This window comes from Meles meles, chromosome 1 (genome assembly GCF_922984935.1).
Source record: "Meles meles chromosome 1, mMelMel3.1 paternal haplotype, whole genome shotgun sequence".
In the NCBI taxonomy this organism is placed as follows: Eukaryota; Metazoa; Chordata; class Mammalia; order Carnivora; family Mustelidae; genus Meles; species Meles meles.
The window spans coordinates 154,801,522-154,815,110 of NC_060066.1; the positions used below are offsets into that span (position 1 = coordinate 154,801,522).

The window sequence follows — 13,589 nt, forward strand, 5'->3', positions numbered from 1 at the left end:
TGGAAGGGGAGATGAACCATGAGAGACTATGGACTCTGAAAAACAACCAGAGGGTTTTGAAGGGGCGGGGGGGGGGGGGTGGGAGGTTGAGAAACCAGGTGGTGGGTAATAGGGAGGGCACGTACTGCATGGAGCACCGGGTGTGATGCCAAAACAATGAACACTATTATGCTGTAAATAAACAAATAAAAAAATTAAAAAAAAATACCATCCCTGATTGTGTGTAATAATACAATTACTAGCTGTCTGTGACAGTCACTCATACATTTTGCAGCAGGCATTTTGATTTCAGCTCTATGCTGAATTTCGTAATCTTAACATAAATAGGGATGTTGCTTAGCCTCAGAAGATGAATGATCATCACAGACTATGGGAATTAATTCTAGATTAATAATATCAAATTATTGTGATTTTCAGCATATCATTTAGATATTTGAAACTTTACTTCAACGTAGTATACGATGATAACATGCTTTATTCTGTTTTGCTTAGTTGTAGAAAAAAATGCCTGAGGTAGATTAATACCAAAATGTTGGATTTTTTTTCCCTCCATGCATTCCTTGATCACTGTTCATTATTAACTGAGCAATAAGTTTATGGCCTATATTTAGTTATAAATAAGAGCCATCCTCTATAAAACTTGATAGTATATGGAATTTAAAGCCTGTTATTTTATGAAATAAAAGTGATAAATCAAGAGGAAATGCCCAACATTTTACTTATATATGCATGGGACTGTCACCTTGGTTGAGTTAGATACACTGCTCATGAACATGTTTGTTACTACCCCAAGTAATGCATCTTAAGGCAAGAGAAAATGCCAAATTCTTTGGAACTGATAACATTTCAGAGCAACTAGAATCCATACATTGTGCAGAATGATGATTAATAAAACAGTGACCACCAATTTGTCAGAAATCTTCCATTGACTTTGAATAGAAGCCAACTATCTTGTAGAGGCATGTGATTACACTAAGGCAAAAATGAAACTGAATTTTGCTAAATAGTAAACCATCAACATCAAAACTTATACAACAGGTATCTGGTGTTGACAGTTTTGAGTCAATGCAGACAGCAGTGTAGTGATGGCACTCTTAGGACATATAGCTTTACCAATATCTTTGATAACACAGAAGATGGTACTGGGTAGAAACACATGGATATCAACAACTCCTGAGTTGAAAAGTGTTTTCAGAAGAGTTTGATTCTGAAAGAAAGCATTGTGCCATATTTTATTGGTAGCTTTTTTTCTTTTTAGTGGAACACAAAATAATGGTAACTCTTAATAATCAATGGCACTTAGTTGAAATACAGTATTAAACATTCACTCAATGATAGACAAATAGTATCTTCTGAAAGCTCTGCAAGTAAATCAGTCAATGCTAAACCATGGCTATATCTTTAGTTTTTCCTTGGTATATGTGCTGCCGAAGCGAGCACTTTAGTTTTTCCTTGGAAAGAACCTTAAAAGGAAAAAAAAAAACCCAAAACGCAAAACAACAAAACAAAACACATAATAGACTAATTGAAGGTTGTAGGCAAGCCATATCAAGTATTTTTATATTGACATGTTAATATATAAATCAAAGTACCACAGACTAGCTCTTATTTCAATTTACTCATGTTAAAACACAAAACTGACAAACTTTTCCTCTAATTATTATTACACTTTGACATAAGGACATTTCACATGCATGCTTATAACAAAATAGGAACATATAATTTGAGATTCCAGCCAATTTTTAGTTTCTTGGAGCTGTTTATCATCTGTAATTCTCTTCTTCAGGCTCCTTCCTGCTGCCTACCTTTGGTCAATTATTACTTCTCAGTACCATCAGTACTAATTATTACTTCTCAGTACCTCAGTACCTTGTCCTCAGTACAAGGACAAAAAATATGAAATAGAGAGTAAAATCAGTCCATCTGGTAATTTAACAGTTCTAGTAAAGGGATTAATAATTAATTATTATTTAATAATTATAATTAATTAATTAATTAATAAGTTAATGTCCAAAATGAACTTATACGATTATTAATGAATCCCAATTATTCCTACCACCTTCCCCACACAGATATTTGTTTTGTACATGTATATGCTTTTGTATGGATGGAACTTGAGGGAAAATTTTTGAGATATAGAAACACATGCCTGGGTGGCTCAGTCATCAAGTCTCTGCCTTCTGGCTCAGGTCATGATCCCAGGATCCTGGGATACAACCTCGGCCCGGCTCAGTGGGAAACCTGCTTCTCTCTCTCCCACTTCCCATGCTTGTGTTTCACCTCTTGCTATCTCTCTCTCTGTCAAATAAACAAAATCTTAAAAAAAAAAAAGGATATAGAAACACATATCCACATTTATAAGGTAAAATAACACATACACACTTTTAGTTTAATTTCGGTAAGAGCGATAAAGGAGGCAGATTTTCATCATCAATTTCAAAGCTGTTTGCATCTAATTATTTATTAATTACATAATCACAATATTTTAATTGATTTTATCTGAATATGTGAGCAATGGGTTTCTTTCCAAAAATGTATTTCTACTGTATTCTTACAGTGCTCTGAAGATCGTATAGTATGCCACTTTTATCAGTTCATCAGAATAGGACTACTATGCTCAAAGACAGAGATGCCAATAAACACTTAGAACTGTACTGAAACCAAAGCCCAAAAGGAAGATGGAAAAACTCTAAAGGTATGTTTAGAAAATTACTTAAAACTACTATAGTACTATATGAGCACAGCTATGCTCCACAAATCCACCTTTAATAAAAAAGAAAATTAAAATAGTGCTAAACATTAAAAAAAAATCCCTTTTCTGAGCTTACAGCCTTGGAAATATTCTTTTATCAAAAATGGAGAATTCATATTTTTGTGTTATTATGTTACAGTAATTGTTAATATAATTTGCATTGATTCACTTCAATGAAAAAATAAAAGTCTACAGAAAACTCTTCTATTTGTAGTCTTGCTCAATCAAGAATGCCGAAGCGTAGGATATTTAAGATGTTTCTAAATCAGACTGTTTTTTTTTGTATTTAAAGTAATTTCTAGAAAAATTTGCTCCCTATAAGTTATCATGTCTTCTACATCTTTGTAGACAAGCATTTCTTCAATGGACAACAGTTCATAGTTATTCAGGCTGAATGCTGATTTTTTCTGTATAGCATTTAACATTTTTAGGGATATTGTAACTGAATCACTTAAAGAAGAACAAACTGGGAAAATACGAGCATTCCACAAACTCAAACATGTCTTGTTTCCAGAGAATAGTTCCTCTGTAACTTTCAGATTCCAAATATCTAAGCATGACAGGAAACAGACTCCAAAGAATTGAAGTAACTTTATATCTGACAATGTTTTAACATTCTTTTTCAAGTTGTCTTGTACTCCAAATGCCATCGTTGAATACTTTAAGTGTCCATTCATCTTCAAGCTTAAGGAACACACAAAAGAATGTGCAGGCAGAACAGCTGCTGTTATGATATGGCAACCACTAATAATGCAGTTTTCCCCAACTGAAACATCAGGCCCCAATCTGGAATACTCCACAACTGAGCCAGTTGCCACAGAACATCTTGAATCCAGTATACTTTGAATGATACAGGATGTATTACCAGAACTTTCCAGTATTGCAGAAAAGGTGCTAAAAGCTATGGACTGTAAGCCAAGCTCTGACTTCAAACTGCTATCTGAAGTAAAATGAAATAAATATTCTTCAGTTGTTCCAATGTGATAAAATTTGGAGTTATTAAGAACAATAACATTTAATGAGGTTCCTTTAAGAAGATGAAATATTTTCTGCCTAATGTCTATCAACTCTGCTTCTTCTTTAGTGACATTTGCTGTGTTTCTGGTGTACTCCACAGTTGCTCCAGGTCCCAAAGCTTGCAGAAAGTCTCCATAGGCATCTATTTCACAGTTCAATGTGCCTATTTTCTCATAAAAAGCGAGTAACTTTTTTGCTGATTTATGATCCATATAAAACAAGCTGTCCGTGTAGACATACTCAGAGCCTAACTTAAGAGACAGAGTATCACCCCTAGCAAAGTCCTGTTGAGAAATATTTCCCGGTCTATATACAGCATCAAATTGATGCATCTTTTCTATGCTGGGCTTATGAAGGAAACGATGGCAAGACCTGTATTCAAGGTCTCTATTTTCTAATTCATCAAAAGGTTCTAAGACAAATACTCCATGTGTGGTACCAACAGTCAAACTAGAAGGATGAGCTAAAGCAGTAAAGCCAGGTTTGTCAAATCTAATAAACTCATATTCTCCGATACTATAAAGTTCAATATCATCTGCACAGGTAACCAGAATCCCAGGATTCATATGCGAGGGGAAATCAATGTACATGGCTAGTTTTAATTCCAACATCTGAAATATGGGGTTACCAAAAGGTAATGCAGTGAAAATTTTGCCCAGAGCACTTGCATTTGGAAGGCGTTGGCTGTAACCACCTATATAAAATTAAACAAAATAACTATTTTAAAATGTTTATAAGTCGCTTAAGATTTTAAAAACCCAGGGGGATCAGTTATAACCAAATATCTCTAAAAATATTTAATATATATAATACAGTACGGTAGCTCAGGAAAGAATAGTAAATTCTAGGTTACAAATTCAAGCCAATTCTCCTGTAGTGATTTGATATAATGCAATGTGAGATTAGGAAAGAATTCTATTATATTATATTTTAGAGGCTTTGAATTGTTTTGAATCAATTGTGCAACTAGTAAAGAGAACCATGGGCTAAAAAATGATCTTATATCCATATTTTACATGATAAGTTGAAATCGCAACAATGTTTGAACTCCTATACTAAGAATCCACTTCATAGAGGGGGTAAAAGTCACACAAAAAAAATACCAATTCAATTTCCAGATGCAGTGTTTTTCCTCAAATTATTACATACATTTAAAGAAAGTAAAGGTACATTTACTTAAAAGCATTTAAAATTTACACTTGTTTTTAATTTAAACAGGCTTTTTCAATCTGAGTCTTATGACTTTAATTCCTTGAAAAGCATGTTCTCTTAAGTACATTAAATACCTTACATCATTTTTATGTAACTAATTATATTGAGGAGACGCATTAGATAGTAGAGAGACAAAAACCGGTTCAAACTCTGGTTCACCACTTTTTAATTGTTCCATCTTTGGATTTACTCCAAATCAGCAAATGTAGAATATTTGCTTTATTGTGTTTTATGTAAAACACTTGGCACGCGATATGTTGTTCAACAAATGAGAGCAAATACTTTCTACTTTTCCCCTTTTCCAAAGACTAGCCAATACTTAAGTTTAGCATTGTATGATTAACCTTTGTCCAACTATGTATTTTCTAGTGTCTAACTTAGATTTTACTAAGTTGGTAATAAATAATATTGGTTCTGGAATAAGCTATAAAGTTGAATTTTTCTACTTTTTTAAAGTTAGTCTTAATATCAGAACTTGGATGCTTTACTTGATACCATCTTTACAAAAAATCATTGTTCTGTATATGAATCATAAGAAATAAAGTGCTTTGAAAGCCATGTAGATAAGTGGCTCTAAAATACCTGTCCCTAAACTGGTGCCAGTCTATAATAACATTTTCATCAGCTCCAGTACATACAGAAAAATAACAGAGGTTTGCATATAACCAAAATTTTCATACAACTAAGTTTATTGAATTAAGAAAACTATTCTCCTGAGATTATTTCTTTCCCACTTTCCTGCTCTAAAATGTCCTCTTTTGTGTGTGATTTTCCCTCTTACATACTTTCTTGTCCTCTCCATGTTTTGTCACCACCCTTTCTTTTGTTTTCAAACTCTTTTAAGGATAGTAGACTTTTGCCACCAATAATCAGATACAAATGTATGGTAGAAGGTTTTGGCAAAAGTCTGGTAATCACAGTGCTAAGCCAGCCTCTCCCCTACAATAATAATCCCCTTTAAAGCATTATCAAGAGATGTTCACATTTTGATGAGTTCTATTTTAGGAAAATAATTTTCTATATACATACTAAAAACAATATCCATGAAAAGCTGATGATATATGTGGTCTATAAAGATACATTTGTGAAAAAACGTTGTTTACAACTTTAAAATGTCTAGAAAAACACGAAATATGTTTTCAAAGCACAGTAACTTCAAAGAAAAAATTTTTTAAAAAGGAGAAGTATTTGCAAGGTAGAAAAAAGTCTCTAAAATATCAAAGGTAAAATGTCAATTAGTGAAAAAGAAAATGTGTAACTTTACCAGAATGAATTAATAGGATGGTAAAAGAATTCCATTTATTGCCATATAGCTTTTCCAAACATCGAAGGGCACAAAGTGTGGATCCTCCATTTCCTTAAAAATAAAAGTTAAAAAGCACAATTCATTTCATAGAAACTTACTGAAAATTTGTAATTATAGTAAAAAGTTAGATGTTTTAAGTTTGAGGATAGGGCCTTTGGCTAGCAATTAACTAGCCAGAGAGCAAAGGTATGGGCAAAAGAGTCACATTAAACACACATTTCACAGTATTTAAATAGATAAATTATTAGCCATGAAATCCAGAGATTAGCACTTGGTAATAAATGCTGAGCACTGAAATCTCCTGAAAACAGTAATGAAAATAAAGAAGTAATATATTAGATAATCTGCAACACAAAAAGACAGTAAGTATACATGTTCATTTGAAATTATAAACTAAAAAACTCATTAAAATAATTATTCCACAAGACAAAACCAAATATTTAAGATAGATTTCCTTTCTAAAAAGTTTCTTAGAACCTGGTGTTCTTAAAATATTTTAAATGTAACTATACTTACTAGTTACCTTGGGAAAGTTATTTAACTCTCTCTGCCTCAGATTCTCATCTATATGATAGGAACCATAAAAGTACTGACTGCACCATTATGAGGATTAACATAGGTTAATTAAAACAATGCCAATGTCAGATATAGATACCCTGTGTGGTATCAAGAGGCTTCAGCTTTGAATATCACAAAGAAAATGGCCCCCAGAAAAATAGTAAGTATTTTTATTTGCAGTGGAAGGTCAAAGGCAAGGCTGACTTAAACTGGGTTTTTAAAGTAAGTATCTGTGATACTTGGGCCATTAGACTGTGCTCTTTTGCTTTCTGCATCATGGTTCCAAGAGGCTAAGTATGTGTGTGTCTTTATTTTTTTTCCCCTGATTTGCAATCTTCATGTAAATTTCTGAACTATGGAGTTGGGAGGGACCTTAAGAGTCCTAACAATAAAGTCCAAAAGAATATTCACCACCTAAGTAAACTTATTAACATTAATAAAATTCTCTTTTAAGTAACATTCTGTGAGTTTTTCATGGTAAGTCACAATGTGTAAGAACAACTGCTATGCCTTTAATCTTTCTTAAAAAATTACAAATTTACATTAAATTTTTAAAGTTTGGAAAGACAATAGGAAGAAAGATACAGAGCTCATAAACTTGAGCCATAGGAAAGCTTTTCTTCAGTGATCATTATGCCTAGAACCTATAATTTAAATCTGATCATAGAGAGAGTACCGATTTTGACTCCAGCAGGATCGACAAAAACATGATATTGAACTCCAACGGGTAGCTCCTTTTTTTTCAGCTTTTCTGAGAGCTGTTTCTTATAAGCAAGCTCCTGTTTTTCATCAGCTGCTGTTATTGCAACAATGTCCCAGAATTCTCCAGCTGCCACAGGTTTGCCTATGTGGAAGAAGCAAGGGAATAAGTATTAGAAATCTCTAGCTGCTATAGGTTTACCTCTTTGGAAAGAAAAAAAAAAAGATTATCTTCATAAACCTATCTTCTCAGAATTAGAGAATAATCAGTGGCTAGGTAGGATAATTCAAACTAGTTCTACTGAAGATTGTTCACAAATTTTGATTTTTTTTTCTCTTAGATTACTTGCTCCTTTTATGGTTTACAGCTCACTTATTTAATATTCTGAAAGTTGTTAGGTTTCTTAAGAGAAGTACTTTCACCTTGCTAAAATTTACTACGATTCTTAAATAACAAGAGACAAAAAGAATAAATGAATCTCCAGCTGTGAAAATCAATTTTCATATATCAGGACCATTTATTGGCGAAGTACAATTCAACCCAAAGATCCATTCCTCCAATGTTGCTATTTATAAATTTAGGTCCTTAAGTTGAGCCATATAAGTTTACGAAGGCTTTGAAGTATGACCTAAAATTCTGGATAACAGAAAAGTTCCCAACTCCCTGATGAACTCATTAAAAAAAGACTGACTTTTTGGTATACAGTTGGAAGCTCTTCTTTATTGGTACACAAGAATGATAAGGATTCTTATTAGTTAACAGACAGGATTTGTCCAAACCTAACAGTCCTGAACATCTTACTGTCTTCCAAGTATTATTTCCTGTATTTTTAATGCAGTAACTTCATAAAAAATATGATTTTATTATAGTTGTACAAAGAATAACAAATAAAACAGCTTTATTTATTTTTTGATACAAACTTTCCCTTTTAGATTTTTAACCTATAATTCCTCTGTGTCTTGTTCTGTTTTTTACTCAGTTTGCATTCACAGCATGGAACGAATTGGTGAAGGAAGTAAGGGGACTGTAGAATGCCAAAATCAGATATGTATTGATCAAAACACTGTGCTTTAGATCATTTAGATTTATTTTAAATAACTTTTGTTAATGAGCTAACCAAATGCATAACTTGGATTTATAGTTTCACTAATCAGATTAATATTTTCTTTCTTCTTCCCTCTCTCTTATTTTGATATATATATGTTACTAGGAATAAAGTCAAAGAAATAAAGTAACAACATAACGTAAGGAAAAGGCAGTGGCAGAATTAAAGAAAAAAAAATCAAGAAGGGTGTTAGCTACAGCTGGGCCTGCATCCTAAGCCCCAAGGTGAGAAGCAGACAGGAAGTGACGGTCCAGCAAATTTCCCGGTAGGTAAGGCACCCTCCCTGTCCACTGCCGGGAATAGTTGGGGTTCCCTCTTTGCTACCTCTCAGCTCTGAAAACCTCCTCAATTTTCGCTGGGTGGCTTCTCGGAGAGTTACGCCCAGGGGTGCAAGCGCAGCAGCCATAGCAACACCTTCCCCGAAACCACCAGAAGCCTTCCAATTCTCTGCCGCCTGGCACAGCACGCATGCGCAACCGAATGTAACCCGTTCATAGGTCCGGTTTCTCCTCTGTCCCGCCCTTTACGTGCGTCACGCACGTAACCACGCCCCCGAAGCTCTGGCCCGCCCCGAGAAAACCTTGCGGGACAGAGTCCAGAGTCTGGCGTCGTTTCCCTAGCAACCATCTCCGGAAGACATGAACACCTAGCGATTTGACGGACTGTGCCGGGTCTCATAACTCATAAGGCCTTGCAGCCCAGTTGACCTGGTGAGTGGTTCGGGTCGGGCGATAAAATTGCTAGAACCGACCCGTTAAGAAGACAAAACCACAATTTACCTTCCAGCTCTCTCGAAAAGTGGTTCTAACTTTTCTAACTCGCGGTTTGTTTCAGCCAGGAACAGTTCCCAAAGACCTCTTGACAGTTAATTCCTCCCACCGTGTCGTCATCCGAAGACATTTGCTCCAAGCCCAAGTCCAGATATATAGTCTGAACATTCAAAATCTGTATTCTGTTCAGGAACCTTAGGTTTGTGGTTTCTTTGCCCCTGCAGTTCTTAGTAAGTGAGCCTCTCCACCGCTAAGTTTTGAGTTCACTTCATAGGCTTTTATAAATTGTATATAATTCAATCTGGGGCCAGTCCCTTAAGATTTGTGGTATTAGGTGTATTTACTGGCATTCTTTTGTATATGCAGACTGATCAAGAACTTTAAATGACATTACTGGGAATAAGTCAGACCTATTAGATGTATTTTTACTGGCTATAAGTCTTTATCTTGTAAAGCACAAGTTTATAATGAGTTTTACAGGTTAATCTCTTCATCTTTACATAGAAGAAAATTATGAATCAGAATAATGACTTAGTGAAGGCCTCACAATCAGTAGTAGAGAAGACTTAAACATAATTTTTCAATCCCAACCTCAGAAATCACCTACCACACCATGCATTTTGATTTATTTTAGAAATCTGTCTTCACTAAACTTTTCATCAATGCCATAGGCAGGCATTCAGGGCTCTACAAGGTCTTGCCATGAATTTAACTTAGGTTTTTTGTTCGTTTGTTTTTCCTAAAGACTTGGCTTTGCATTCAATTTTGTACTTAAAGAGAAATCATTTGGGTAAAAAAAAAACAAACCCTTTCATAGTTCCATCGTTTAAACGGTTTATTTTTGTTGCTGTTGTTGTTGTTAATAAAAACAAAACACTGAGAACATTTAGAAAATACAGAAGGCTTTGAGTGAGGTGAGAACAAAAGGGAGTGAGCGATACAGGTCAGAGAGGTGACAAAAACCTAAAGAAAGGATTTTGTTTTTTTGTCCTGGGTGAAACAAAGCCATTGCAGAGTTTTGATGTGACTTGCCTTGTGTCTAAAAAGATCGCTCAGAAGTGTGAAAGTAGACTATAGTGGAGGGTGGGGGCAATAACAGAGTTGGTGGAGACTTAGCTATGATAGTATCAGTGGGGATGCTGAGAAATTGACTAGATTCTGGACATATTTTTGAAGGCACAGTCAATACAATTTGCTAATGGCATGGGTATGGAATGCTAGATAATGAGAGAAATCAAGACTGACCACCTGAAGGATAGAATGGCCATCAACTGAGATGGGAAAGACGATGGATCGAGAATGTTGGTGGAATAGTAGGGAGAGTCCAGAATTTGGTTATAGACATGTGGAATATACAGATGTATGTCTATTAAAAATGAAAAAAATATTGAATATTATGTGAGTGGAAGAAAAATTATGTGAGGGTAAAAAAGTCTAAGGATTTAAGTTTATGTTTAATATAATCAAACAGTGTGATATGGTTGCTAAATAGTCATAAGCTACAGTAACCAGAAAAAAATATATCAACACAGCTAAGTAGTAAAATCATTAATTCTGTATAAGTAAAACACGATGGAAATGATGTATTTAATCATGGATTCCACATTTCAAAAGGAACATCAGACAATCTGAGCTATAAATAAGTTGAAAATGATATTCTGTAGAGGCATTTGGGCTTTTTTTCTTTTTTTTTTAATTTTTAAAAGATATTATTTATTTATTTGACAGACAGCACAAGTAGGTAGAGAGGCAGGCAGAGAGAGAGGAGGAAGCAGGCTCTCTGCTGAGGAGAGAGCCCGATGTGGGGCTCGATTCCAGGACCCTGGGATCATGACCTGAGCCAAAGGCGGAGGCTTTAACCCACTGAGCCACCCAGGCACCCCTGGGCTTTTTTTCTATGGGAGGATAGTAGAGAGTATCTGAAAAAGTACCATAAAGAAAAGTGAGAATAGATTTTTAAAAGAACTTTACTGAGGCATAATTTATGTACCATAACAAACCTGTTGTAAGTGAACAATTAAATGATTTTTAGTAAGTTTACTAAATTGTTCAACCACTACCCCAATAAGATGCCTGTGCTTGTTTATAGTTAATGAAAGGTTACTTTTATTACTATAGATATAACTATGACTGTTGTGTGTAAGTTGTAGAGAAGCACATTAAATTTGTTTCCAAACACTTTTTTTTTTTTCCTTCTTCACAAGAAGACACTGAAGAAGACAAGAAGACACTGAAGCCAAATGAAGAAGGTCCTAGATCATGGACTATGATGCTTATGGTGCATGGCTTGATCAGTACATGCCAAGGCTCTAATCTTTCCATTTCTTGTGCTTTATCTCTCTGTTCAACTACTATTCCTCCTCCTACCCTTTCTGACATGTAGTGTAAGCCAAAAAAAAAAAAAAATCTTTTTTTTTATTGTTCCCTTCATTTGAATTTATTTAGCCAGCTAGCTGTTCTCAGCTTATTTCTTTAGCTTTTATTTCCCTTGTTGAAGGAACCCTCACAACTTCTGACCCTTCTGGAGAGCCAAAGACAACTTTTTCCCCCTAACTTCTATTTGCTGGCCTCTCTTTGTATTTTTTTTTTAAGATTTGACTTTTTAGAGTAGTTTTAGGGTCACAAGAAAATTAGAGGAAGGTACAGAGATTTCCAATATATCCCCACATATACTTGCAGCTACATAGCCTACCCCATCAATATCCCATGCTAAAGTGGTACATTTATTATGGTTGATGAACCTACCTTGACACTTCATAATTACCCAAAGTCCATAGTTTACCTTTCATTTCAATCTTGGTGTTGTATATTCAGTGAGTTTGGACAAAGCAAGATGACATGTATCCCTCTTTAATAATATTCAGAATTTCACTGCCTAAAATTTTTTTGTGTCCTGCCTATTCATTCACCACATGAACTCTGCAACCACTGATCTTTTTACTATCTCCACATTTCTGCCTTTTCTATTATATCATATAGTAGAATCCTTTACTATGTAGCTTTTTTAGATTGGTCTCTTCCACTTAGTAATATGCATTTTAGGTACACCATGTCTTTTTATGGCTTGATACCAATTTCTTTTTCGTGCTGAGTAATAGTTCATGCCTGGATGTACCACACTTTATCCATTCACCTACTGAAGGACATCTAGGTTGCTCCCAAATTTTAATAATTATGAGTAAAGTTGTTATGAACATCCATGTGCAGGTTGTTCTGTAAAAATAAGTATTCAACTCCTTCGGATAAATACCAAGGAGTGCAATTACTGGATCTTATGATAAGAATATAGTTTTATAAGATATAGCCAAACCATCTTCCACACTTGCTGTACTATTTTGCATTCTTATCAACAATGAATGATAGTTTCTGTTGCTCCACATCCTTCCTAGCAGTTGGTAGTGTCCATGTTCAGGATTTTAGTCATTCTAATAGGTGTGTAATGAGAGCTCATTGTTGTTTTCATGTGCCATCTATCTATTTTCTTTGGTGAAGTGTCTGTTAAGATCTTTGGCCCATTTTTTAATCTGGTTCATTTCCATATTATTTATTTTTAAGTGTTCTTTGTATATTTTGGATAAAAGTCTTTTTTCAAATGTGTCTTTTGTAATATTTTCTCCCAGTCTGTGGCTTGTTTTCTCATTCATTTGATATTACTTTGAAAATTATATGTCTTTAATTTTAATGAAGTATAGGTTATGAAATATTTCTTTCATGGGTTATGATTTTTTATTATTATACCTAGGGTCACCTTGATTTTCTTCTAGGTTATTTTCTATGAGTTTTAAGGTTTTGTGTTTTACATTTGGATCATAGATCCAATTTGAATTAATTTTTCTGAAAGTGTAAAGTCTGTGTCTAGAGTCGTGTTTTTGTTAGTTTGTTTTGCAATTGGATGTCCAATTGTTTTAACACCATTGGTTAAAAGTCTATCTTAGCGGGGCGCCTGGGTGGCTCAGTGGGTTAAGCCGCTGCCTTTGGCTCGGGTCATGATCTCAGGGTCCTGGGATCGAGCCCCACATCCGGCTCTCTGCTCAGCAGGGGGCCTGCTTCCCTCTCTCTCTCTGCCTGCCTCTCTGCCTACTGGTGATCTCTTTCTGTCAAGTAAATAAATAAAATCTTAAAAAAAAAAAAAAAGTCTATCTTAGCTCCTTTGTATTATCTTTGCTTCT

At 34.6% G+C, this 13,589-nt stretch overlaps 2 protein-coding genes across 3 annotated transcripts in view; one reads left to right on the top strand and one right to left on the bottom strand.

The window, feature by feature from the left end:
• Positions 1-1,214: 1,214 nt before the first annotated feature.
• On the bottom strand, positions 1,215-9,101 carry FPGT (fucose-1-phosphate guanylyltransferase). Of its 2 annotated transcripts, none has more exons than XM_046006857.1 (4): positions 8,975-9,101; positions 7,522-7,689; positions 6,246-6,338; positions 1,215-4,463 (listed from the first exon to the last, which is right to left on the bottom strand). In XM_046006857.1, exons 1-4 carry the CDS (start codon positions 9,054-9,056, stop codon positions 3,013-3,015), a joined length of 1,794 nt encoding a protein of 597 aa, XP_045862813.1. In that variant the 5' UTR covers positions 9,057-9,101; the 3' UTR covers positions 1,215-3,012. The 2 variants fall into 2 exon arrangements, with proteins under 2 accessions (XP_045862813.1, XP_045862823.1); XM_046006867.1 differs by having other exon boundaries at positions 3,480-3,646.
• Positions 9,102-9,308: 207 nt separating this feature from the next.
• The window catches only part of LRRIQ3 (leucine rich repeats and IQ motif containing 3), a 222,657-nt gene continuing 218,376 nt past the window's right edge, over positions 9,309-13,589 (top strand). Inside the window, exon 1 of the mRNA XM_045979656.1 lies at positions 9,309-9,360. The gene's annotated coding sequence lies outside the window, so the exon portion shown is untranslated. The remainder of the gene's footprint in view (positions 9,361-13,589) is intronic.

Excerpts from the sequence above, each read along its gene's own strand:
- FPGT (XM_046006857.1), bottom strand. The coding sequence starts at position 9,056 with ATGGCTGCTGCGCTTGCACCCCTGGGCGTAACTCTCCGAGAAGCCACC. Across the intron at positions 6,339-7,521 it reads TCCTGCTGGAGTCAAAATCG|GAAATGGAGGATCCACACTT; the intron begins GTACTCTCTCTA and ends TTTATTTTTAAG. Across the intron at positions 4,464-6,245 it reads CATCCTATTAATTCATTCTG|GTGGTTACAGCCAACGCCTT; the intron begins GTAAAGTTACAC and ends AATTTTATATAG.